Source organism: Mesoplodon mirus (genome assembly GCF_964341445.2).
Source record: "Mesoplodon mirus genome assembly, chromosome: 7".
In the NCBI taxonomy this organism is placed as follows: domain Eukaryota; kingdom Metazoa; phylum Chordata; class Mammalia; order Artiodactyla; family Ziphiidae; genus Mesoplodon; species Mesoplodon mirus.
In genome coordinates, this window is record NC_138983.1 from 119,309,859 (window position 1) to 119,334,746 (window position 24,888).

The 24,888-nt window shown below is 35.1% G+C and overlaps 1 protein-coding gene across 2 annotated transcripts in view; it reads right to left on the bottom strand.

Moving 5' to 3' along the window:
* Positions 1 to 24,888, bottom strand: part of ARHGAP20 (Rho GTPase activating protein 20) — a 147,681-nt gene that overhangs the window by 28,706 nt on the left and 94,087 nt on the right. For both annotated transcript variants that reach the window (XM_082628716.1, XM_082628715.1), the window contains exons 4-8: positions 23,309 to 23,458; positions 10,230 to 10,271; positions 9,237 to 9,321; positions 6,103 to 6,180; positions 1,787 to 1,853 (exon numbers count right to left, since the gene is read on the bottom strand). In XM_082628716.1, the coding sequence (XP_082484842.1) occupies positions 1,787 to 1,853; positions 6,103 to 6,180; positions 9,237 to 9,321; positions 10,230 to 10,271; positions 23,309 to 23,458 (422 nt within the window). The remainder of the gene's footprint in view (positions 1 to 1,786; positions 1,854 to 6,102; positions 6,181 to 9,236; positions 9,322 to 10,229; positions 10,272 to 23,308; positions 23,459 to 24,888) is intronic.

Sequence of the window (24,888 nt, forward strand, 5' to 3'; positions counted from 1 at the left end):
GTTTGTTTGATTTACGCTTCCCTCCCACCACTGCCCTCTGAGGTTGTTATTCATAGGCAATAATTAGAAGAAAGACTGCAGGGTATTAGAAAAAGAGACAAGGTTCAAAAAGGAATTTTCAAACTAGAAAAACTAAACCCTGGACATCTGACTGCAACATGATTTTTTGCTCTTTAGTACTCTTAAGTAATTGCATTTTAAAAATTAATCCTCACGTACCATTATGCCATAGACTTAGTTTACGTTTTAAAGAGGGTAAATTCTCTTCTATTCCTGATTTATCACTGAATGTAATTCAGTGAACTCTTCCATTTCCTTTCCATCTGGCATAGGCATACAATGTCAATGTTCCATTAACATCAAGTTCTATAGCAACTTGCAGGGATTAAGGTAAAAAAAGGACTTCCATGACAGCAATAAAGAAAAATCAATTTATCAAAATAGCCAATAGCTAATCTACAATTGAAGTTTGCAAGGCATGTTAAAATACGCAATGGAGAATGGTTGCTAAGTAACAATCATGTCCCGTGTCCCATGTATTTTTTTTCATTTTTTATTAGTTTCTGCTTTATAACAAAGTGAATCAGTCATACATATACATCTGTTCCCGCATCCCTTCCCTCCTGCATCTGAGAGTTACCATCTATATAGTTTTAATTAAATTAATATATTTTATTAAAACAATTATTTTATGTACTCATTCGGTTTTTAAACACAGCTTTAATTGTTGCTCATTGACTTTTACAAAAATGACAACATTAAGAAACTGGAAATGCAGTGAATTTTGTCCCCGCCATGTACACAATGACTTGCTTTACTTTAAGTCTGAGAATATACATTTCATAGAAAAGTTTGGTTTTAGATTATTCAGATTATTTGAAACCTGAATTACACAGTAGTGATCTCACAGGTAACTGAAAGGATTCCATGAGATAACTCATATGATATGCTTTGCCCAATCCTGGCAGGATAGTAAGCATTTAAAAATTATTAACAGAAATCATCTTCATCACCGTCAATCATCAATGTCATCATCTCAAGATCTGCTACAGATACTGTCCCTTATTGTAATTGCTTTATTTCTGTTAACTACACTGAATGGCCTCACTGATCAAGAATATTTTTTAACTAAATGATTTAAATAAGGTGAAGATGTAACCTATTTACCAATAATTTTTCAAAACAAATGCTGGAAAATTTGACTAGAGAAGTAGCAAAGTAGTTAGTAAAGTAGTAGTTATTGCTAAGTTAGTCAGTGAAGACTAACTAAGAATCTAAATGGTTTAATTTCATTGTCTTTATAATGCCTAGGAAAGTGCTGGGTGCAGGGCAGGTGTTAAATACTCACTGATATTGATAGATTGAGGCATGATTGGATTACAGATAGTCTTCCATAGAGACAAGTAGTAGGTAGGAAAGGGAACAGGGAATTCAAAAACTAAATATGAAAAATAAATATATAGGGAAAAAGGAATACCAATACATATTGCTTTATTTTGGAAAAAAATTTAAAAAGGTTGACAAGATAGTGCTTTTGTAAAGTGACAAAAAAAGAAGAAAATTTACATTTCTCTTCCAAACTATATCATTAGCTTCTTGAAAGAAGAGATAGTATTTGTCTGGCACATAGGAAATATTTGATATTTATTAAATTAATATATGAATATTATAGAAGATTAATATTTAATAGTATTGAAATTTAGGACCATATGACCAATTCTCTGAGACATTTAGAATTATAATGAAAACACAATCAATCCTATCTTATATTTTCATAGAAACTTACCAATAAGTGGGTATGGTGCCTCTTCTTTGCCAGAATTGACCCATAACTGGTATTCTCTCTCAGAGCCCTTGGAGATAAAGAATTAACAATAATTCTTTCACATTTGGTAAATGAATGAGGATATTTTTTTTGGCAATTTTATGTTTTGCAAAAAAGAAAAACCAGGGACACTATAAATACTTTTGAGGTACATGGGGGTGGATATGGCCTTTGAAGATGGCAGTGCTGATTCCTACAAACCATCTCTCCCTCTCTAATCCCCAACAGAGGACTAAGGAGTCCTGCCCTTTTTCCCTAGGGATGACTAGGGATCCATGAACTGCAATAGAGTTAGGCCCTCACTATTATGGGTAGCCCACAGAATATGAAATCATATATATGCCTTTTTAAAAAGTAAGCAGAAACTTCCTGGTTTTCTAAAAGGTAAATCTATCTTCTTCAGAGTCCTGCCTTCTGCTATCTCTAAACTTCTCAGAGAATATTGGACTTAATCTCCAACATGTCCCTGCAAAGGCAACCTTGTTATCCAGAAAGCCACTACACTGCTGTGTCTGTGATGAAAAAGTAAAGTCTCAAAAGTTGATTATTAGCTTAGCTGCTTCTGAGTGGAAGAAGAATGACCAACGGGCTTTGAGGAGAGGAGACAGGTAGCTGGCACAATCCACACTGGCTTTATTTTGGGCAAGTCCAGGCCTAGGGACAGAAAGGACAAGAATTCTGTCTAGAGAATAGGCCCAGTTACGGGGAACAATGAAACTGTTCACTAGCAGAATTACAACTCAGCAATATTGAAACTCCCACTTGAAAGAAATAATACTAAATTATACAGACTTTGCTGTATCCTCTAGAAGATAAAGCAAAAATGTTTTAAATGAAATTACAACAGACTGACAATATTTAATATTCTTGCCTTTATCTTCTGATTAAAAATCAGGACCCTGACCTTATAATGGAGGTTCCTGGCTAGGAGATTAGCCCTCCCAATACCCTCCCCTACTCTCTCACTTCCTTCACTATCCCCTAGTCAAAAAATTTTTTATTGCAAACAGGAAGAGCAATCTAACAGTGATCATTTCTTTTTTTTTTGTAGTGTCTGAAAACACCTTAATAATCCCTTAGAACAGTACAACCAAACAGCCTCAGTTCCTAATTATATTGAACAGAAATATTTTTGGTATGATGAGATTGATCACTTTATCCAAAAGGAAAGCATAAATAAGAAAATGAGTCATGTCATTAATTAATCTCTCTTCCTTCCCTTAAACTGCTCATTCTCTTCCAATGTATAATTATATAAGCTTAGAAATCAATGCAGAGGTGCCTGCTTTACTCAGTGCATATATATTTATTTACATCTTAAATATATTATTAAATTTCACTAAAATAAATCAGATTTATTATTCTAAATTGTGGTTGCCCTGAGTTCTTAAGGGCTTATAATAGCAATGTGTAAAAGCAAACTGAAATACAGTTAAGACTATGGCATATCTTAAATATATGTTATGTCACATCTTAGTAACACCATGTTTGCATACTTATAGAGAATCTCACTCAAGAAATGGTGTTGTTCAAGTGCTTCCTTTAGTTCCATCCTTCTGAAAGTCATTCCCTTTAATACAAGTACCTACTGTGTGGTTTTTATATACTGGTAGGGAGGACATGAGAACTTTCCAATTCTTTTTCCCTACCTCATCCTCAAACATCCCAATCTTCCCTATTAATAAAATTTCGAAAACTCATCATTGCCCCATGAAACAGAAAGAAGCAGAAGCTGAAAGCAAAACTGGGGAAAATGTGGTGTCCATACTAAAAATCTTTAAATCCATGATCTAATTCAAAGCTTACTTTTAAATTTACAGATTCAATAGGAGGTACCATCTGCCTTATCCTCTGGACCTGCAGCCAGTGAATATGGTTATTAGCTATATGTTCTTTATGTAAAAATTCTACTGTAGAGCAAATCCTTCAGAATTCATCATCCTAAGACTGATTGACTCTTGGGGTAAGTGAATAATTAGGTAAGGAGGAAGAATCAGGAGAGGAGATAGGGAAAGAATAGTCATATAGTGACAAGTGAGAAGGGGGGAGGGAGGTTTTTATACCAAAAAAACCCCTAACGGTATATGTATAGCATATAAAATTAAAATGCATATTATTATCTCTCTAAAATTATAGTCTAATCTTATTATGCTTTTCAGTTCACACAGGTTATAAAATGGGAGTGGAAGAAGAGCACTCAATATTAAGCTAATATTAAGACTTTTCTGTCCTAGGCAAAAGCCCTATACTCTGAAAATTATAAAACATTAATAAAGAAACCAAACATGAGACACATAAATGGAAAGATAACTCATGTTCATTGATTGGAAGGATTAATATTGTTAAAATGTCCATACTACCTAAAGCAACTGATATTTAATTCAATCCCTATCAAAATACCCATGACATTTTTCACAGAACTAGAACAAATAATCCTAAAATTTGTATGGAACCATGAAATACCCCCAAATAGCCAAAGCATTCTTGAGAAAAAAGAACAAAGCTGGAGGTATCATGCTCCCTGGCTTCAAATGATACTACAAAGCTACAGTAATCAAAACAGTATGATACTGGCACAAAAACAGACACATATATTAATGAAACAGAATAGAGAACCCAGAAATAAACCCACATGTATATGGTCAATTAATCTACAATAAAGGAGGAAAAAGTATACAATGGAGAAAATAAAGTCTCTTCAATAGTGGTAATGGGAAAACCAGACAGTTGCACATAAAAACTGAAATTAGAATATTTCCCCTACCATGTACAAAAATAAAGTCAAAATGGATTAAAGGCCTAAATGTTAAGACTGGAAACCATAAAACTCCTAGAAGAGAACACAGGCAGAACACTTTTTGACATAAACAGTAACAATATTTTTTTTGCATCTATCTCCCAAGGAAAAACAAATAAAAGCAAAAATAAAGAAATGAGACATAATTAAAGTAAAAGATTTTACATAGCAAAGGAGACCACTGACAAAACAAGAAGACAACCTACAGAATGGGAGAAGATATTTGCAAATGATATGACCGACAAGGGGTTAATATCCAAAATGTTTAAACAGCTCATACAACTCAATATAAAACCAAACAATCCAATCCTAAAATGGCAGAAGACCTGAATAGATATTTTTCCAAAGATGACTTACAGATGGCTAGCTAACAGGCACATGAAAAGATGCTCAACATCGCTAATTATCAGAGAAATGTAAATGAAAACAATGAGATATTACCTCACACCTTTAAGAATGGCTATCATCAAAACAACCACAAGTAACAAATATTTTCAAGGATGTAGATAAAGGGAACCCTTGTACATTATTGGTGAGAATGTAAATTGGTACAGCCCTTGTGGAAAATAGTATGGAGGTTCCTCAAAAACCTAAAAATAGAATTACCATAAGATCCAGCCATTCCACTCCTGGGAATATATCCAAAGAAAACAAAAACACTAATTTGAAAAGATACACACACCCCAATGTTCACAGTGGCATTATTTATAATATCCAAGATATTGAAGCAACCCAAGTGTCAATCAACAGATAAATGGATGAAGAATATGTGGTGTGTGTGTGTATTTGTGTGCGTGTGTGTGTGTGTATGTATAGTGGAATACTACTCAGCCATAAATAAGAATGAAAATTTTGTCATTTGCAACAACATGGATAGACTAGAGAAAGACAAATACTGTATATATTCATTTATATGTAGCTTCTAAAAAATAAAACAAACAAACAGATATAACAAAACAGAAACAGACATACAGAGAACTAGTGTTACCAATGAGTTGTAGGGTAGGAGGAAAGGCAAGATAGGTGAAGGGGATTATGAGATATAAACTACTAGGTATAAAATAAATAAGATACATGGATGTAATGTACAGCACAGGGAATATAGCCAATATTTTATAATAACTTTATATGCAGTATAATCTATAAAAACATCAAATCACTATGTTGTACACCTGAAACTATTAGATTGGCCAAAAAGTTAGTTCGGGTTTTTCCATACGATGTTACTGAAAAAACCAAACACACTTTTTGGCCAACCCAACAATGTTGTAATTCAACTACACTTCAATTAAAAACAAAACAAAACAAAACCCTCAAAAAGAATAAAAAACTTTACTGTCCTTATTTTCTACATTTCTGGGGACAAAATATGACTGGTATCTCTAATAAGCAGCTGTCTTATGATGGAAGGGATAATATTTATAAGAATCAAAGTATCAAGGTTTGTTTTTAATTATGAATATCTAGCAGAGTAACTTACAGTTATCCCTAGCATTGGCAGTGACATGTTGATAACTTCATTTGCTGTATCTGAATTCGTTACTGTTATAGTTTTAGACTGTGGAAAAAAAAGAAATAAGAAATACAGCTATAAATAAAGAATTTTAAAACAGGTGAACAAATAATTATTGTCAAGTGATTATCCATAGGCAAATCCTGATTTCAAGTGTTGACAGAGTAAAGCACAACTTAAGTAGAACACAAACCCTTGATAATTTACTTTCATTACATTATATATTATGCCTTTTAATAAAATATCTCTTCCTCTTAAAATAAAGAATATATGACTCAAAAATATAAGAACTTAAGCCAGAAATAAAAAGAATAACTATATTTCAGAGAGACAGGACCACCCTCCCAATCAAACAAACAAAAAAAATCAGTGAGGTTGGCCCTCTGCATCATGTCCATGACTATTTCCAATAAGCATTGTGCAGTTAAAAAGGGAGAGCATTAGATTACTTTCTATTTCTTTCTGAGTACTGTTTTCACAGCGTGGGTTTTCATTTCTTTGTATGGTAAAGTCAATTCAGGTAAAATCAGAGTAAGAAATGGTTACAAAAGACATCTTTAAAAACCCCCCCACTATTTATTGAGAACTTTCTGTATGTCAGGCACCGTGGCTGCTGAGATTTTCGTTGTTGAAATCTTTAGAGGCCTTAAAACCAATGAGCCTAGCAAACAAATTGAAAATTTTAGAAAGCTCAATTCCGTTACCAACTCTGCCACTGAATAGGGTATCTATAATAGCCCTATGCTAAATGCTAAACTACATTGAGAAATTACTATTTAAAAATAAAGAGTTCACAAGAAAGATAAATGGAATTAACGAGATTCCGAGATATCTATAGAGGTAACTGAACTCTAAATAGACATTATTTAAATATAAGACAATGCTATGCTATCAAAAAAGAAATATTGGGAGTTTGGGATTGACATGTACACACTGCTATATTTAAAATAGATAACCAACAAGGACATACTGTATAGCACAAGGAACTCTGCCCAATACTCTGTAATAACCTAAATGAGAAAAGAATTTGAAAAAGTATAGATACATGTATATGTACTGTGTAACTGAATCACTTTGCTGTACACCTGAAACTAACACAATATTGTTAATCAACTATACTCCAAGATAAAATAAAAATTAAAAAAGAAATATTTACTATGCACATAGGGTAGGTTTTACATATTATAATTATTGGATAAATGAGCAATTAGTGCTGTGTCCCTGATAAGGCTTAAATGGCACAAATAAGGAACATAAACGGAAACAAAATGATCTAAAAATAAAGCTAAGTGAAATCTACTGATAACTCATCACTTATCTCTCCACTACGGTATTTATTCTCTATAAGCCTATTACTTGACATGACAAATTGCCTCAAGTTTGTTAACTGATTTTAAATGGTGTTCCTTATAGCTCTAAGGATTAAGCAAAAGTATCTCAGAAATGAACAGGGAAGCCTCAGTGTTTGTCTTCTACCAGAATGGCAGAGATGTTTCACATACTGGGCTTTAACTTGAGAAAGAATATCATGAAAGGCTTCTGCTTTTTTCTTTTGAGTCTGAAAACCCTTTCATTTAATTTAAAGAAACACTCTATAAAGTCTTTTGTAAAGTGAAGGATCTATCCTGTAATACTAATAACCACTCCCAATGTACCTGGTTTCTAAGATAATGCTTTTTCTTAATATTAGGTATATATGTTCAAAATAATAATTATAGGATGTGGTTTTTTTTTCCTGCATGCCTCTTGGGTAGACAAAACAAATGAATTTTAGCAGATAAGTGTTCCTTGCCTAGTAAACAAATAAAATAAAGAGACAAAACCGAGAATGTGGCTATTTTTTCCCCATATTAGCAGAATTCACTAACAGGTTGTGCATAACTAGAGGCCAAGGATAAAGAATGCTTCTCATACATGCACTGCTATTTGGGGGGAATCACTCTGCAAGCAGGGCTCCCTGAAAGGAGACTCTTTCCACGAAACAACTTAGAGAGCAAAGGACAGTGTGTCATATCATCATGGCCTTTAACCAGGGTACTAGTGATAAAACAGAGCATCCAATTCAACCAATCTCGTCTTCTTTTCCAAAACCAGTCCCTTCTCAAGCACACACTTTCCATACACTGAAAGTGTTGGAAAAAATTCAAGGGTTTTTCCATGAAAATCCTGAATGTAACCAACTGCCATAACAACTGAATCAAAGCCGGCGAAAAACAGTGGTGTTTTTTCCTCTTTACTTTGCTACATAAGATGTCTGTAGTCTCATAGCATACACATTTGAGCATTTCCCTCAGGCAGTGACATCTAGCACTCATGTCAGAACATTTGCATGACTTTTGCCCAAAACGTAACTGTTTTGTACTACATATTTTTCCACACACAAAACTATTCTGTGTGATCTAGGGCTGCTAGGAAGTGTGGCAAACCACAGTATCATAAAAATATTCATTTCCATTTTGTGCATCATTGATAACATCTTGGCATGATATTTCAGTCATGAAATTCCACATAATAACTAGGGCTAAACAAACTTAATTTTTATTGACCAAAATGATAAAAACCATGAGGTAGAATATGCTGATCCATTAAAAATGTTATCTCTCCCAGCTCATCCATTTATTAACCTGAGGAATTCAATACTTAAAAACTCAAAGAATGAAGAACTTTCCAAAACCCACTCTCTACTTAAGAAGTGACAAGTTGGAAAAAAGTGCTTAATACTAATAGGAAATATCTCCTTGTAGAAATGTCTTTACTACAAGTCTCTGCAGCTGCTACTGAAAGGATCCAGAGAAACATTAATGCCAGAGGGAGGAAAGAGACATCCGACAGGCAATATTCTTTCCAAGTGTAAATGTTAAATACTGTAATTAATATGAATTTCTCTTGCTTCGTTTTCTCTAGGGTTACTTTTCATATGAACAAAGATACACAGATACCCCAGAAAATGCACTTTCTCATAATGGTATTTCTAAATGCCTACCTTCCACAGCACATACACAGACTGTCTGTCTGTCTGCCTGCCTGTCTCTCTTTTTATCCATGGTGTTCTACCTTATGCAGGGACTTGGAATTTAATTTTCTGGCTTAGAAACACTTACATAGGCACAATTCCCAATGTCCTTGGCGAAGATTTTGAGGGGAATGCTCTTCGGGTAGTCCTTCTCTTTCTCTAGATTGATGTATCTAATCAAATGCAACAACAACCCAAAACAACACTGAGTCAGATGGATTTTGCCAATGGCTTATTTTTAAATCAATCTATTTTGCTAATATTTTCAATATACTTATATGCTATTTTTTAAAAGACAGATGGAGAGACTCAGCAAAGTCAGATTACATTATGGGTTGGAACAAAATTTTTAAAAATTCTCAGGACATTAGGCATGGGCACAAAAAAGAAGAGGAGATCCATTTCAACTAAGGCTTGAGAAGTACAGTCAGGTTAAGGCACCTCTGGGTGGTGTTTTATCCTCAAAGCTTCCCTACCTTCTCTGGACAGGCCCAGAATCTTAGTGATAAGTACAGGAGCACATAAAATACTTTACTAGAGCAAATCCAAAACAATGGCCTTTTATCTCTCATTGAGCTCTCCAGTGCAGTATATATCTTGGTCGTCTCCATGCTTGGGAAAGGAGAGCAGGGAAGGACTATGGGAATAAGAGATGAACCTCAATTGACCATTTTAGTCTTAACGCTCAAAGGTAGGTAAAATAATTGAATTTTGAGGTCCTCAGCAGAAAACCTCCATGTATGGAAACTTAATACATGTTTTGAGGAAACTGTTAGCTCCACATGGTAGGTTGGAGACACCAAAAGAGATGGGAGAGATTACTGACTAATTTCTGTCTAGAATGATCTAAGCAGACCTCAGTGTTCTCCTTCCTAGTAAGAAAGAAATACACGTAATGACAGAACATTATTTACAGTAAGTAGTTGCTAGTGTACAGTCTAAACAGCTTATTTTGAGGACAAATGAACAATTTCTACTAAGGCAAAGGGGGATAGTTTGGGGCACATCCCTGCAGAGAAAAATTTAATTCATTCAACTACAACTTAAAGATTAAAATATATGTATATACTGGAAAAAATACCTCTGAAGGAGAGAGAGCCATCTGTCTTTCTGTTCTGGAGAACTACAATCAAAGAAAATGGGAGACAAAATTAAACCACATAAAATACTTATTTCTAACAAATTAAGATTGTCAATCCAAACGAAATATCAACAACCTGTTGTTACTGATGTGGGTGCACACAACTGCAACCCTGGCATGATTGTGTTCTGAAGAACCCTGAAGTGAAAATGTCCATTAGGCAGAACTACACAGTTAAGCGTAGTTTTATTAAAACCTCTTGGACAGATCCAAGACAGACCCACTTTCTTACTTTATGGCTCTTTTACAAGTGGTATCCTGATAGTGGAAAGAGTACTTGATTTGGAATCCAAACACCTTGTTTCAAAATATATGCAAGATATATCATCATGGGCAAATCACTTAACATTGCTAAGCTTCGATTTCCACATCTGTAAAACTGGGCTAATTATCTCAGAGCATTTTTGTAGTTTTAAGTGCCATGCAAATAGAAAATATGCTTCATTTGAGATTAAAGAGGTTAAGGAGAAATCTGGCACATCGATGGAAATATCTTGGCCCAGAAACCAGTTGGTTGTCAGGAAAAGAAACACTTATTTCTCTATACATATGGCAGAACTATAATTTAGCCAATTAGTTCATAGAACTTATTCTTAATTACTATAATCCTCTGATTAAGATCAATTCATTAACAACTAAATAACTTAATTATTAATTTTACTGAAGTCACTGCTGCATTTAATTCTTAAAGTTAAAAATAAAGTTTATTTCTATATGGCCTTATTGCTCATTAGCTTTTAAAATCATGTTTCTAATCTTCTCAAAGAAGTTGGAAACACTAGTTATTTTCTTGTTCCAGAAAAATATATTTAACAAATATTTGTAATTTGTTTCTTTGTAGCTTAGCCATTTTCTCCATAAGCAATCTCCCAGAATTGGTAATCAGAAAGTGCATTATATCTCTTTTGCCACTGACTAATTTTCATTTTTCACAACTCCTTACAATCTTTGATGTCTTCTCCTTTCATAAACAGAAGATTTTCTAGGTTCATTTATGTCAAATATTATAATTATTTAGCAAAAATCTGTGTTGAAAAATAGATGAGTTTTCTTTAGACCTTAAAACATTTTTCAAAGCAATTAAAGAAAATTACCCCTTTAAACACTTAGTATTTTTTGAACTTTTAATTGACATGTAAGACACAAACTGTACAATGCTTAAATGTACTGTTTGAAGAATTTTCACAAATTGAACACACCCATGTGATCTTGCACCCAGATTATGAAACAGAAAACCACCATGGAAGGTCTCTCTGTGTTCCCTTTCAGGCACTAGTTCCCACTATACTGACTTCTAACAAAATAGAATAGTTTTGTTTGTTTGGATACTTTATATAAATGTAACCATATAGTATGTACTATTTTGTATCTGGCTTCTTTCATTCAACATTATATTTGTGACACATCCATATTACTGCATGTGGTTTTAGCTTGTTCAGTCTCGTTGCTGTATAGTGTTCCATTGTTTGAATATGTAGCATACAATTACTTTAAAATAAACAAATTATGAAGTGCATCAGGTTAATTCATTGACATTGATTTGGTAATCTTCTTATATTTTCCCCATCTCCTGCTCTATGCAAGAATCCAGGACTTCTCTTTCCTTAGTAATTATTCATCTCAGGCATTTTTATAGAACTAAAAACGGAAGTACTCCAAAATCAAGGTTAGCTCTGAGTTTAATAAACACCTATGATAAGAGCCAGGAGAGAAGAAAGCCACATATCTTAGAGAAAGAAAAAGGGTAAGACAGATTGGAAAGATTCCCTCTAACTTGGGAGGAGATAGAGTCTGTTATCCCTAAGAGTTAGCTGGGAACCAATGTCACTCAATTGAGGTGCCTAAAGAAACAGAAAGTCCCCAGAGGAAATGGTTATAAGGAGCAAGTGGGGAGGCTTGTTCCTAGGCACCAAGGTTTTTACTTCAGCTAAGATACCTGCAGCCCACAAGTGGCAAGGAATCAGAGCATCTCAGATGTCAAAGAACAACTCTGGGCATAGCAGAGATAATGTCAGCAGTGGCCACAAAGAGACTGAAGGTCAGATTTTTCATCTGTTTTGAAGACATCACAGAAGTCTCCCATATCCTGGCTCTACCTTAAGAAAACAGGGGTTCCAGTAAAGAAGATAATTTAATTTCCTAAAAACCTGGCAAAATGGGGCTCAAGGTAGGTTTTAATTTGATCTATACATAAACAGGCTTTTGCTGCATACCCGAGTTTGCAGAATAAAATTCATACTAGGTACCTAACTTAAAATACTATTCTTCTGATTCTTCCTGTAGATAGATCACTGTCAGATTTAAATACTTTCTGTATCTTCTAAACAACGTTCCCATTTTACTGTATAGTTATCTTAAAATTAAGGTCCAGTTCCTATTTTTCTGACAGATATAGATCCTAGGTTTGTGAATCAGGGTCCAAGTAGTGATAGAGATATGACATTCCTTTCAGCCTTTTTCAGGATGTGGTATCTACCCCATTTCCAAAGGTAAAGCAGGGGAATTTCACATTTATTGGCTGCTCTTCCCCCAATCTGACTTAGCTGGGAATTCCTTACAGATTCTGACAGTTGATTGTCAGTCTTAGATTTCAAAGCTATTAGTCTACATTTTTATTTCTTTATAGATATTAGAGTGACTGGCTATGAAAGACTGCTTCTTGAGTTGCTAGCCTGACAGCATTTTAAAGTGATCATGAATCATGATTTTCTTAATATTTCTTGATACATAAATGATTTCTGATGTTCTTTACTCCTTGGTAAAGATTTGAGCCACTCTATTATATCATTTCACTTCAGGCTGAAAAATTTCTGTCAGCATTTATTTTTTTGTAGTACAGTTCTGCTGGTGATAAATTCTTAGAGTTTAAAAATTTTTTTGAAGGATATTTTTGCTAGATATAGTATTCTAGGTTGAAAGCTTTTTCTTTAAATACTTAATTTTTTAACTGAAGTATTGAGGTATACAGTATAGTGATTCAGTATTTTTATAGATTATATTACATTAAGAGTTATTATAAAATAATAATTCTCTATCCTGTTCAATATATCCTTGTTGCTTATTTATTTTATATAGGGTAGTTTGTATCTCTTAATCTCATACCCCTAACGTGCCCCTCCCTCCTTCCTTCTCCTCACTGGTAACCACTACTTTGTTTTCTGTATCTTTGAGTCTGTTTCTGTTTTTCTATATCCATTCATTTGATTTACTTTCTAGATTTCACTTATAAGTGATATTATACAGTATTTGTCTTTTGTTGACATGCATCACTAAGCATAATATTCTCAAGGTCCATTCACATTGCTGAAGATGGCAGAATTTCATTCTTTTTTATGTCTGAGTAATACTCCATTGTGTGTGTGTGTGTGTGTGTGTGTGTGTGTGTATGTATATGTAAATATACACCACATCTTTATCCATTCATCTGTTGATGGACACGGGTTGCTTCCATATCTTGGGTATTGTAAATAATGCCATTATGAACATTGGGTACATGTATCTTCAGTGTTTTCATTTTTTTTTTTTTCTGTATATATATCCAGGAGTGAAACTGCTGGATCCTGTGGTAGTTTTTAGGTTTTTTTGAAGGGCCTCCATACTGTTTTCCACAGTGGCTGCACCAATTTACATTCTCACCAACAGTGTACAAGGGTTCCCTTTTATCCACATCCTCAAAAACATTTGTTATTTGTGTTCTTGTTGATGACAACCATTCTGAAAGGTGTGAGGTGATATCTCATTATTGTTTTGATTTGCATTTCTCAAATAATTAGCGATGTTGAGCATCTTTTCATGTGCCTGCTGTAAATCATCTTTGGAAAAATGGCTATTCAGGTCTTCTGCCTATTTTGGGATTGGGTGTTTGTTTTTTTTGATAGTGGGTTGCACAAGCTGTTTAAATACTTTAGATATTATCCCCTTGTTGATCATATTTTCAAATATCTTCTCTCATTCTGTAGGTTGTCTTTTTGTTTTGTCAGTGGTCTCCTTTGCTATGCAAAAGCTCTTAGTTAAATTAGATCTCATTTCTTTATTTTTGCTTTTATTTATTTTACCTTCGGAAATAGGTTCCAAAAAATATTGTTACTGTTTATGTCAGAGTGTTCTGCCTATGTTTTCTTCTATGAGTTTTATGGTTTCTGGTCTTACATTTAGGACTTTAATCCATTTTGACTATTTTTGTATACAGTATGAGGGGATGTTCTGATCTTATTGTTTTACATGTAGATGTCCAGTTTTCCTAGTATCACTTATTGAAGAGACTTTATTTTCTCCATTGTATATTCTTGCCTCCTTTGTTGTAGATTAAGTGACTGTAGGTGTGTGAGTTTATTTCTGGGCTCTCTATTCTATTCCATTGATCTATGGATCTGTTTTTGTGCCAGTATCATGCTGTTTTGATTATTGTAGCTTTGTAGTACAGTTTGAAGTCTGCGAGGGTGATACCTCCAGCTTTGTCCTTTTTTCTCAAGGTTGCTTCAGCAATTCAGGGTCTTTTGTATTTCCAAATGAATACTAGGATTATTTGTTCAGTTCTGTGAAAAATGTCATGGGTATTTTCATACAGATTGCAATACATCTGTAGATTGCTTTGGGTAGTATGGTCACTTTAACAATATTAATTCTTCAAATCTAAGAGCATGGGATATCTTTCCATTTCTCTGTATCATCTTCAATTTCCTTCAGTGATTCATAGTTTTCAGGGTATAGGTCTTTCACCTCCTTGGTTAAGTTTATTCCTAGGCATTTTATTCTTTTTGATGTGATTTTAAACAGGATTGTTTTCTTGCTTTCTCTTTCTGATAGTTCAGTATTAGCATATAGAAAAACAACAGATTTATGTATATTAAGCTCATATCTTGCAACTTTGCTGAATTCATTTATTAGTTCTAATAGTTTTGGGTGGAGACTTTAGGGTTTTCTATCCATAGTACCATGTCATCAGCATAGTGACAGTTTTACTTCTTCTCTTCCACTTTGGACGCCCTTCATATCTTTTTCTTGTCTGACTGCTGTGGCACAGACTTACAATACTATGTTAAATAAAAGTGGTGAGAGTGAGCATCCTTGTCTTGTTCCTGAATTTAGAGGAACAACAGTTTTTCACCATTGAATATGATGTTATCTCTGGGTTTTTCATAATGCTCTTTATTATGTTGAGATATGTTCCCTCTAATCCAACTTTGATGAGGGTTTTTATTATGAATGGATGTTGAATTTTGTCAAATGCTTTTTCTGCATCTATTGAGATGATGATGTGATTTTTATCTTTCCATTTGTTAATGTGGTATATCATACTGATTGATTTGCAAATGCTGAAGCATCCTTGTGTCCCTGGAATAAATCCCACTTCATCATGGTGTATGATTCTTTCTATATACTGTTGGATTCCGTTTGCTAATATTTTGTTATGGATTTTTGCATGTACATTCATCAAATATATTGGCCTGTAATTTTCTTTTTTTGTAGTGTCTTTGCCTGGTTTTGGTATCAGGGTAATGGTGGCTTCGTAGAATGAGTCTGGGAGTGCCCCTTCCTCTTCAATTTTTTGTGATAGTTTGAGAAGGATAGGAATTAACCCTTCTTTATATATTTGGTAGAATTTTCCTGTGAAGCCATCTGGTCCTGGACTTTTGTTTGTTAGTAGGTTTTTTTAAATTACAAATTCAATTTCAGTACTCGTGATCAGTCTGTTCAAATTGTCTGTTTCCTCTTGACACACTGTTAGCAGGTTGTATATTTTTAGACATCTGTCTATTTCTTCTAGGCTGCCAATTTGTTGGGCAACTGTTCACAGAGTTCTTTTATGATTTTTGTATCTCTGTGGTATTAGTTGTTATTTCTCCTCTTTCATTTCTTATTTTGTTTCTTTGGGTCCTCTCCCTTTTCTTCTTGGTGAGCCTAGCTAAAGGTTTATCGATTTTGTTTATCTTTTCAAAAAACCAGCTCTTGGTTTCGTTGGTCTTTTCTTTTTTTCTTTTTCTGGTCTCTATTTTACTTGTTTCCTTTCTGTTCCTTACTATTTCCTTCCTTCTGCTGACTTTTAGCTTTCTTTGTTCTTTTCTTTCTATTCCTTTAAATAGTAGGTTAGGTTGTTTGAGAATTTTCTTGTTTCTTGAGGAAGGCCTGTATTGCTATAAGCTTCCCTCTTAGAACTGCTTTTGCTGCATCCTACAGATTTTGGAGTGTTGTGTTTCAATTTTCATTTTTCTCAAGGTATTTTCTTATTTCTTCTTTGATTTTAGCATTGTCCCATTGGCTTTTCAGTAGCATGTTGTTTAGTCTCCAAGTATTTGTGCTTTTCACATTTTTCTTTCTGTAATTGTTTTCTAGTTGTTATTGGAAAAGATGCTTGATATAATTTCTATCCTGTTAAATTTGCTGACACATGTTTTCTGGCCTAGTATGTGATCTATCCTGGAGAATGTTCCATGTACACTTGAAAAGAATGTGTATTCTGCTGGTTTTGGTTGGAGTGTGCTGTAGCTATCTATTAAGTCCACATGGTATATTATGCCATTTAAGACCACTGTTGCCTTAATTATTTTCTATCTGGATGATCTGTCCATTGATGTAAGTGTGGTGTTAACATCCCCTACTATTATTATATTACTGTCAGTTTCTCCCTTTATGTCTTTTAATATTTGCTTTACATGTTTAGGTGCTCCTGTATTGGATGCATATATATTAATGAGTATAATATCCTCTTCTTTTATTGATCCCTTTATCATAAAACAATGCCCTTTTTTGTCTATTGTTATACTCTTTTAAAAAATCTATTTTGTCTGCTATGAGTATTGAGATTCCAGCTTTCTTGTCTTTTCCACTTGTACGAAATATATTTTCCCATGCCTTCACTTTCAGTCTGTGTGTTTCTTTAGCTCAGAAGTGAGTCTCTTGTAGGCAGCATATAGGTGGGTCTTGCTTTCTTTTTTTTTTTTAAATCCAATCAGCCAGATATGTCTATTGATTGGAGCATTTAGTCCATTGACATTTAAGGTAATTATTAATAGGTATGTATTTATTGCCATTTTATTACTTGTTTTCTGGTTGTTTTTTGTAGTCTTTGTAGTTCTTCTCTTGTCTTTTCTTCTCTTTCTGTTTCTTCCCTGTGGTTTTATGATTTTCTTTAGTAGTATGCTTGTGTTCTTTTTAGTTTTTGAGTATCTATGGTAGGTTTTTGATTTGTGGTGACCACGGGGTTCATATATGTTGACCTAAAACTACATCTACTTATTTTAAACTGTAGTCATTTAAATTCAAACACATCCTAAAAGATCTATATTTTTTACTCCCCCTCCTACATTTTGTGTTTTTGATGTCATATTTTACATTTTCATGTTTATCCCTTAACTGTTTATTGTGGTTATAGCTACTTTTACAATTTTTTGTCTTTATTTTCATACTAGCCTACTTAAGTGGTTGATCCTCAGTTCTTACTATCATTTGCCTTTCCTAGTGGAATTTTCCCTTTCCTATAGATTCTTACTTATTTTCCACTTAGATAAAACCCTTTAACATTTATTTTAGGGTAGGTTTAGTACTGATGAATTCTTTCAGTTTTTGCTTTCTGTGAAGTCCTTTATCGCTCCTAAGACTCCAGATGATAATCTTGCTGGGTAGAGTATCATAGGTTGAAAGTTTTTCCCTTTCAGCGCTTTGAATACATCATGTCACTCCTTCCTGTCCTGTTTGGGATCCTCTGTGCTTCCTGTACCTGGGTATCTGTTGCTCTCTTCAGGTTTGGGAAGTTTTCAGCCATAATTTCATGAAATATATTTTCAATCCCTTTCTTTCTCTCTTTTCCTTCTGGGACTCCTATAATGTGAATGTTGGTAAGCTTAATGTTATCCCAGAGATATTTTAAACTTTTCTCATTAAAATTTTTTTTTCTGTTCTGATTAGGTGATTTTTATTATTCTATCTTCTAGGTCACATAGTCTGCTATTCCTTTTAGTGTGTTTTTTATTTTGGTTATTGAATTCTTCATTTCTAACTGGGTCTTTTCATATTTTCTAGATTCTTGTTAAAATTTTTCACTGTGTTCATTTATTTTTCCCTAATCCAGCTAATACTTTTATTATAAACGTTTTGAATTCTTTGTCTGATACATTGTTTATTTGTTTCATTATTTATTTCTCTCAGGGGTTTTCTCTTATTTCAACTGAGACCAGTTCCTCTGCCTTTTCATTTTGCTTAACGTTCTCTGCCTCCATGAATTTTGGTGAAACACTTACGTATGATATTCTTGAACTGGTGTACTTATGTGGGAGCATCTCTATACAGACTCTGTGTGCCCAGTGCCTTTGGTGGGAGAGCTGGATTTGATGTGGATGCAAGTCACATTTTTCCTCAGTGTGTGTTGGCAGCTATAGCCTTGGTAGTGGGTGTGGCTGGAGATGGATAGGCTAGAGCTGAAGCTACGTGTGAGGCAGGACTTCCTCTCTGCTCAGTGGGTCTCAAGTTGCTGCAGCAGAAGCCCTGAGATTCAGTCCTGAGCTGGCTCTGTTCCCGTTAAGTGTGTGCTTTCAATTCTCCAAGCACTGTGACCCTTGCTCCAGAGGGGGCAGTGCTGATGCAAGGGGGCCCTGTGTTGGCTCTTGGCTAATGTTGGCCTCAGACAGATATCTGAGCTGTCTCTAATCTGCTGCCTGTGCAGGAATCTGCAGTTGTTTTCCTTAATCTGCTCACAGGTAGCCTTGGGTCCAAGTTCTCTTTGTCCTTCTTTCTCTCCACCTCACTGGGGAGCTGTACTGCAGGGCAAGTGGGGTCTATGTGAACTCTCTCCATATATCAGGGCATGAGCAGTGGTGGACTGGCTGTTGTATAGAGTTCTGGGCTGCTTCTGATGCACTACTTAAGTAAGTACCGACAATGGACACTGCCACCCCACCCAGATGCCACCCCGGGACCAAGGTGCCTCTGGTGGTCCAAGCTCTGTCTTTAGTCATGGCAGCCCTTGCTCCACTGGGGAGTGGCAACATGGAGTAAGCGGGGCTTGAACAGTCACTCTGCCACAGCCGAGGCACACACTGAGGTGGCCACAGGAAACTGGCAGCCACTAGAGTGATCCTTTATCGGCCCTCTCCAACCTGCCTCAGGGGCAAGCCAGCTTGTGTGTGTGTGTGTTTCTGGGTATGGGTGTGTAAGCAGAGTCTAAGTTTTCCACAGCCTTCCTGTTAATTCCAGCAGTCCTCCAACCAGCCAAGGGGGTTGGTCTCCCCTGTGTAGGACGCCGGGAGTGGAATGCCGAATCTGTGGCTTGAACTGCTCACTCCCCAGGGCAGGTCTCTGCCTGTTTAATCTCCCTTTTCCTCTGAGTCCCCTCCCAGTGACAAGGTCCCGGCCTGATCACTTTTCTTCCCTTCCTACCTGATTATGTGTGGATCTTTCTTACAGCCTTGGTTGTACAGAAGTCTTTCTGCCAGTTTCCAGTGAGAAGTATTCCACACATAGATGTATTTTTGAAGTGTTTGTGGGGGGAGGTAAGTTCCACATCCTCCTACTCTGCCATCTTGATCAATCTGAGTCTTCTTTAAACACTTTAAAGATGTCATTTCACTGACCTCTGAAACAGCCATAATTTCTGATGAAAAAAACCACAGTGAGGCAAATTGTTGTTCCACTATATGTAATGTGTTGTTTTTTTCTGGCTGCTTTCATGATTTTCTCTTATCTTTGGTTTATAGCGGTTTGCCTATAACATGAATTAGTGAAGTTTTCTTCACATTACTCCTATTTAGGGTTCACAGAGCTTACATTTATGTCTTTCACCAAATTTGGGAGGTTTTCAAACCATTATTTATTCTGCTACATTCCCTGTCTCTCCTCTTTCTGGAATTCCCGTTACATGTATGTTATGGGAATGTTTTGGTTTTCCTACAAGTCTCTGATGTATATTTCATTAAAAAAATCTTTTTTTTCCCTCTCTTCCTCAGAGTGGACAATTTCTATTGATATACCTTCAATTTCACGGACTCATTTCTCTTTCATTTCCATTTTGCAACTAAAGCCACAGAGGGAATTTTTAAAAATTTAAGATACAATTTTTAGTTCTAGATTTTTCATTTGGCTTTTAAAAACTATTTTCTATTTCTCTGCTGAGATTTCCTATCTTTTCATTCATTTCAATTGGCTTTTCCTTTTACCTACTGAGCATAGTTATAAGAGCTGCTTTAAAGTTCTTTTACAGTAATTCCAACAATAGATCATCTTAGGATTGGCTTCTATTTGTTATCTTTTTCCTTTTCAGGTTCTTCATATGTTAAAAAATTTTAGATTACATTCTAGACATTACAAATGTTGTGTTTTAGAGACTCTGTGTTTTGTTATATTTGCAAAATAATGTTTTTGTTTTAACAGACAACTAAATTTATTAGATTCAAGCTGCAAACTCTATTTCACCTGTGTTGAGCAGCACCTCAGTTCAATTCTTTTAGCCTTAGATTCAAACTCCTTTAAAGTCTGTTCCATGCATGTGTGGTTCAGCATTCAGCCAGAGACTTAGGCAGAGTCTAAACAAAAAATTTGGAGCTTCCTTTCTGTGATACTCTTCTTTTTGAGATTTCCTCCCTCACGTTCCTGTGGCTGTGGCTGACCCAGACTCTGTACTTTGGTGTTTCAGCTCAGAAAGACTGGGTTTTCATCAGTTTAGTTGCTCTGCACCATGATTTGACTGCAGCCTTTCCTCAGGCTAATAATGCCTTAAAAACAGAAAACTTGCCCAGTGCTGGTGCTTCCCTGATGGCACAGTGGTTAAGAACCCACCTTCCAATGCAAGGGATACGGGTTCGAGCTTTGGTCCAGGAAGATCTTACTTGCCACGGAGCAACTAAGCTCGTGTGCCACAACTACTGAGCTTGCATTCTAGAGCCCACGAGCCACAACTACTGGGCAAGCCCACACGCCTAGAGCCTGCGCTCTGAAACAAGAGTAGTCCCCACTTGCCACAAATAGAGAAAGCCCACGTGCAGCAATGACGACCCAACACAGCCAAAAATAAATAAATAATAATAAAAAAAGTTTCAATTATTCTCCAAAATCTGCCAACTTTTATTCACTTTCCAGAACCTTCAGGGCGTTGTTGTTTGTGTTTTGTTCAGAGTTTACAGTTGTTATCTATAGAGTGGTCAGTCTGTTAAGACCTCACTCTGCCATACCAGAGTCCGAACTCTTCAACACTACTTTTTTAAAGAGTAATCTTTTAATTTTGAAATAATTTTAGATTTTCAGAAAAGTTACAAAGGTTGAGTACACAGTATCCCTGTATACCTCACACCCAGTTTTAGTTTCCTCTAATGTTATCCTCTTACATAATCATGGCACATTTGTCAAACTAAGAAACCAATATTGGTGCATTACCATTAACTAAACTATTGACTATTCAGATTTCACCAGTTTTTCCATTAATGTCCTTTTTCTATTCTAGGATGCATTCGAGGATTCCACATAGCATTTAGTTATTAAGTCTCCTTAGTGACCTTTTTTTGTGTCTTTTCCTCGTTGTTTTTTATTCTGACCTTGACAATTTTGAGGCTTACTGGTCAGGTAACCCCACAGAACATCCCTCAATTTGTGCTTGTCTGATATTTTTCTCAGGATTAGACTGGGGTTATGGGTTTGGGGGAGAAATACCACAGAAGTGAATTGCTTCTCATTACATTCTATCAAAACATAGATGATATTCACACAACATCACTAATGATGTTAATCATTCAGTTAAAGTACTATACTTTTTAAGGAATTACAGTGTATGCAAAACTTGTTTCTACATTTTCCCTTCTTCTTAAAAAAGTTTTATGGAAACTCCTTGATTAAAGACGTCATGTAGTCCCATCCCTCATTTGAAATCGCTTCCTTTCAGCTGTAAACTCTAAGATTAAACAATAGGAATTGATAATATATAGAGAAGTCTGTCATGGAAAAGAAGATATGCAGAGAATGATACAAATACATGTTTCTTCCAAATAAGTTCTTAATATCTTGTGGTAGGCCAATAGTACATAATAGAATTTAATGGCATGCCTTTCCTTTATTAGAAAATTAACAGCTTATAACATTTAGTTATCTGGCTTTAGGATGGTGCCTGAGGAGTTTGATGGTAATGAGAAGAGAAAAAGTAGAAAGAAAAATGTGTGCATGAAATAAAGACCAGCTCTTTTAAGTGTAAAACAAATATTGGACTTGAGGGTGCAATCATTCAAAATCACAAGTTTGAGTTTTGGTATGCTCACTCTGAACTGAAAAGTTCCAATCAGCATGTTCAGATAAGAGCAAAAAGATTCTCTATTTGTACATTCTCCAACTCCATCCCAGCCAAGGAGTGAGTCTTAGGAAACTGACTTTCACTCCTTGAGTCATAAATTTGCCTTTGATTGTCACATCTCTATGGATAGAAATTTAGGAACCACATCATTTCATGATATTAAATTTATTTCTATAATTAAAAACCAGTTTTTAAGAAATTTGGGAGTGTAAACCAGTTATTCAAGCTTAATTGGGGTATTTTATAAAATTGTTTTCAGTAAAAGGTCTGTTTCAGTGGTTTAAAAAGCCAACTTGAAAGCTCAATATACAAAGAAAATACCTAAACATGAGGGAACGGGATGTTGGAGAGGGGGGTCCTAGAGCTCTGACCACTCTGTTCCTCTTCTATGGTCTCTGAGGTGTTTCAGTAGTCCCTTTAAAAATCACAGCTCAAACCAAGGTAAATGATTCCAAGAGTTCTCAATATTTACCATTACATTTCACGTATTTTAATAAAAAATTCTTTGGGAGAAACATAAGGCATACAGGTGTCTTTACTGGGGGTGTGCCAAAAGATGAGTTATTGGTTTCAGAATACAAATGAACTTTTTGACAAAATAGAGCAGATCAATCAGAATAAAATATTTTTCTTAAAAAAATTAGGGGAACAAAACTGCATTAACATTTTTTTCTCTCCATCCTAGAAATTACATAGCTGACTGTATTTCACAGTAGCTGACCCATGTGAATACAGGATAAGCTATGGCTCTCACCTGAAAGTGGCCACGAAGTTCACTGTGGGCCAGCCTAAGACAAAGGATTTCAGGGCATTGGTGTTGCCTTCTCCAACTTCATCCACACAGCTTGCTGTCCACATGTCACTTAATTTTATTTTATTTTTTATCTTAAAGTTGTTGTTATATCTAGAAAGATAAAAACCAGACAGGATTTTTTGTTATTCTGTTTCTTAAATTTTATAAGAACTTCTATACTTGTGATAAGAGGACAGTTTTCACTAATCATGGGCAAAGAAGGTCTTATTCATTTTTCTTACCTTCAGTGCCTACCACAGTAAATTGTAATGTTTGGCTACCTTAGCCCCAAAAGGCCGTTGAAACATTTGGTGTATTGGTCCTCATGCCTGCATTTATGGCAGCAAATAGCCATAAACTGGCAACTTTATTTTTCTATATGTTGAGCATTGCATTTGGATCAAAAACCTAATTTTAAACTTATTGCTGTTATAAAAAATTAATTTTTTTTTTTTTTTTTTTTGCTGTATGCGGGCCTCTCACTGTTGTGGCCCCTCCCATTGTGGAGCACAGGCTCTGGACATGCAGGCTCAGTGGCCATGGCTCACGGGCCTAGCTGCTCCGCAGCACGTGGGATCTTCCCGGACTGGGGCACGAACCCGTTTCCCCTGCATCGGCAGGCGGACTCTCAACCACTGCGCCACCAGGGAAGCCCAAAATTAATTCTTTTATTATTTACAACTTGCTTATTTCCAAAAATGTTTGAGTGGCTGAATAAAACATTAAACATTATTTATTAAAATATTTATAAAATTTTCACTTTATATGCACTAAAAGATATAAACTGGAATTAATTAGAGAAACTTACAATGCACTTCCAACTGAGTGGTCATGATTTTCTAGTCTTTAGAAGCAAAGATTATTTTAAATTTCCTTTTTAAACCATTTCCCCTTATATTTTGGCTAAAATTGAAAAAACTGTAGCTTAAAAATAGACCCTAAACTAAGCTGAAAAAAAAAGATGCCAGGAAGTATTATATTTAAGTAGAGTTGATACAATTAATATTTATCTCTGGGTACAGAGAAGGTTATTTACTTTTAAGCTGGCAATGAAATTGCTTTTCGACAATTTCTATCTAATCCCCCTTACAACCCTGATATTGACACTATCATATCTCTTGACCTAGTTTACAGATTTAATGCTCATAATGGACCTGAGACTTAAATAGTTAGAAGGCACTGGTAAGGATAAAGATAATGCCCAGGGAAACCTCGGTACTTCCTATTATTCAGAGACATTTATGGAAACATTAAAAGCTAAAATGAAATCAAAGATGCTTCATATGGAAGTATCCCTAAAACTCCTCATGGAACATTTAAAGCTAAAATTCTTCAGTAGGATTTATAAAATATAAAGGGATTTTTCAGGAACTATGCATGAAGAATAATCTAGATTCAAAGCCTCATCTATGCTTCCTGTAGGGCACACAATGTTAAGTACAATAGAAAAGTGCCTTGAGGCACAATGCCTTCATTCTATATTTCATTTCAGTATTTTTCACCCTATTGCTATAAATCATTCGATTTTTTAAAAAGTAAAA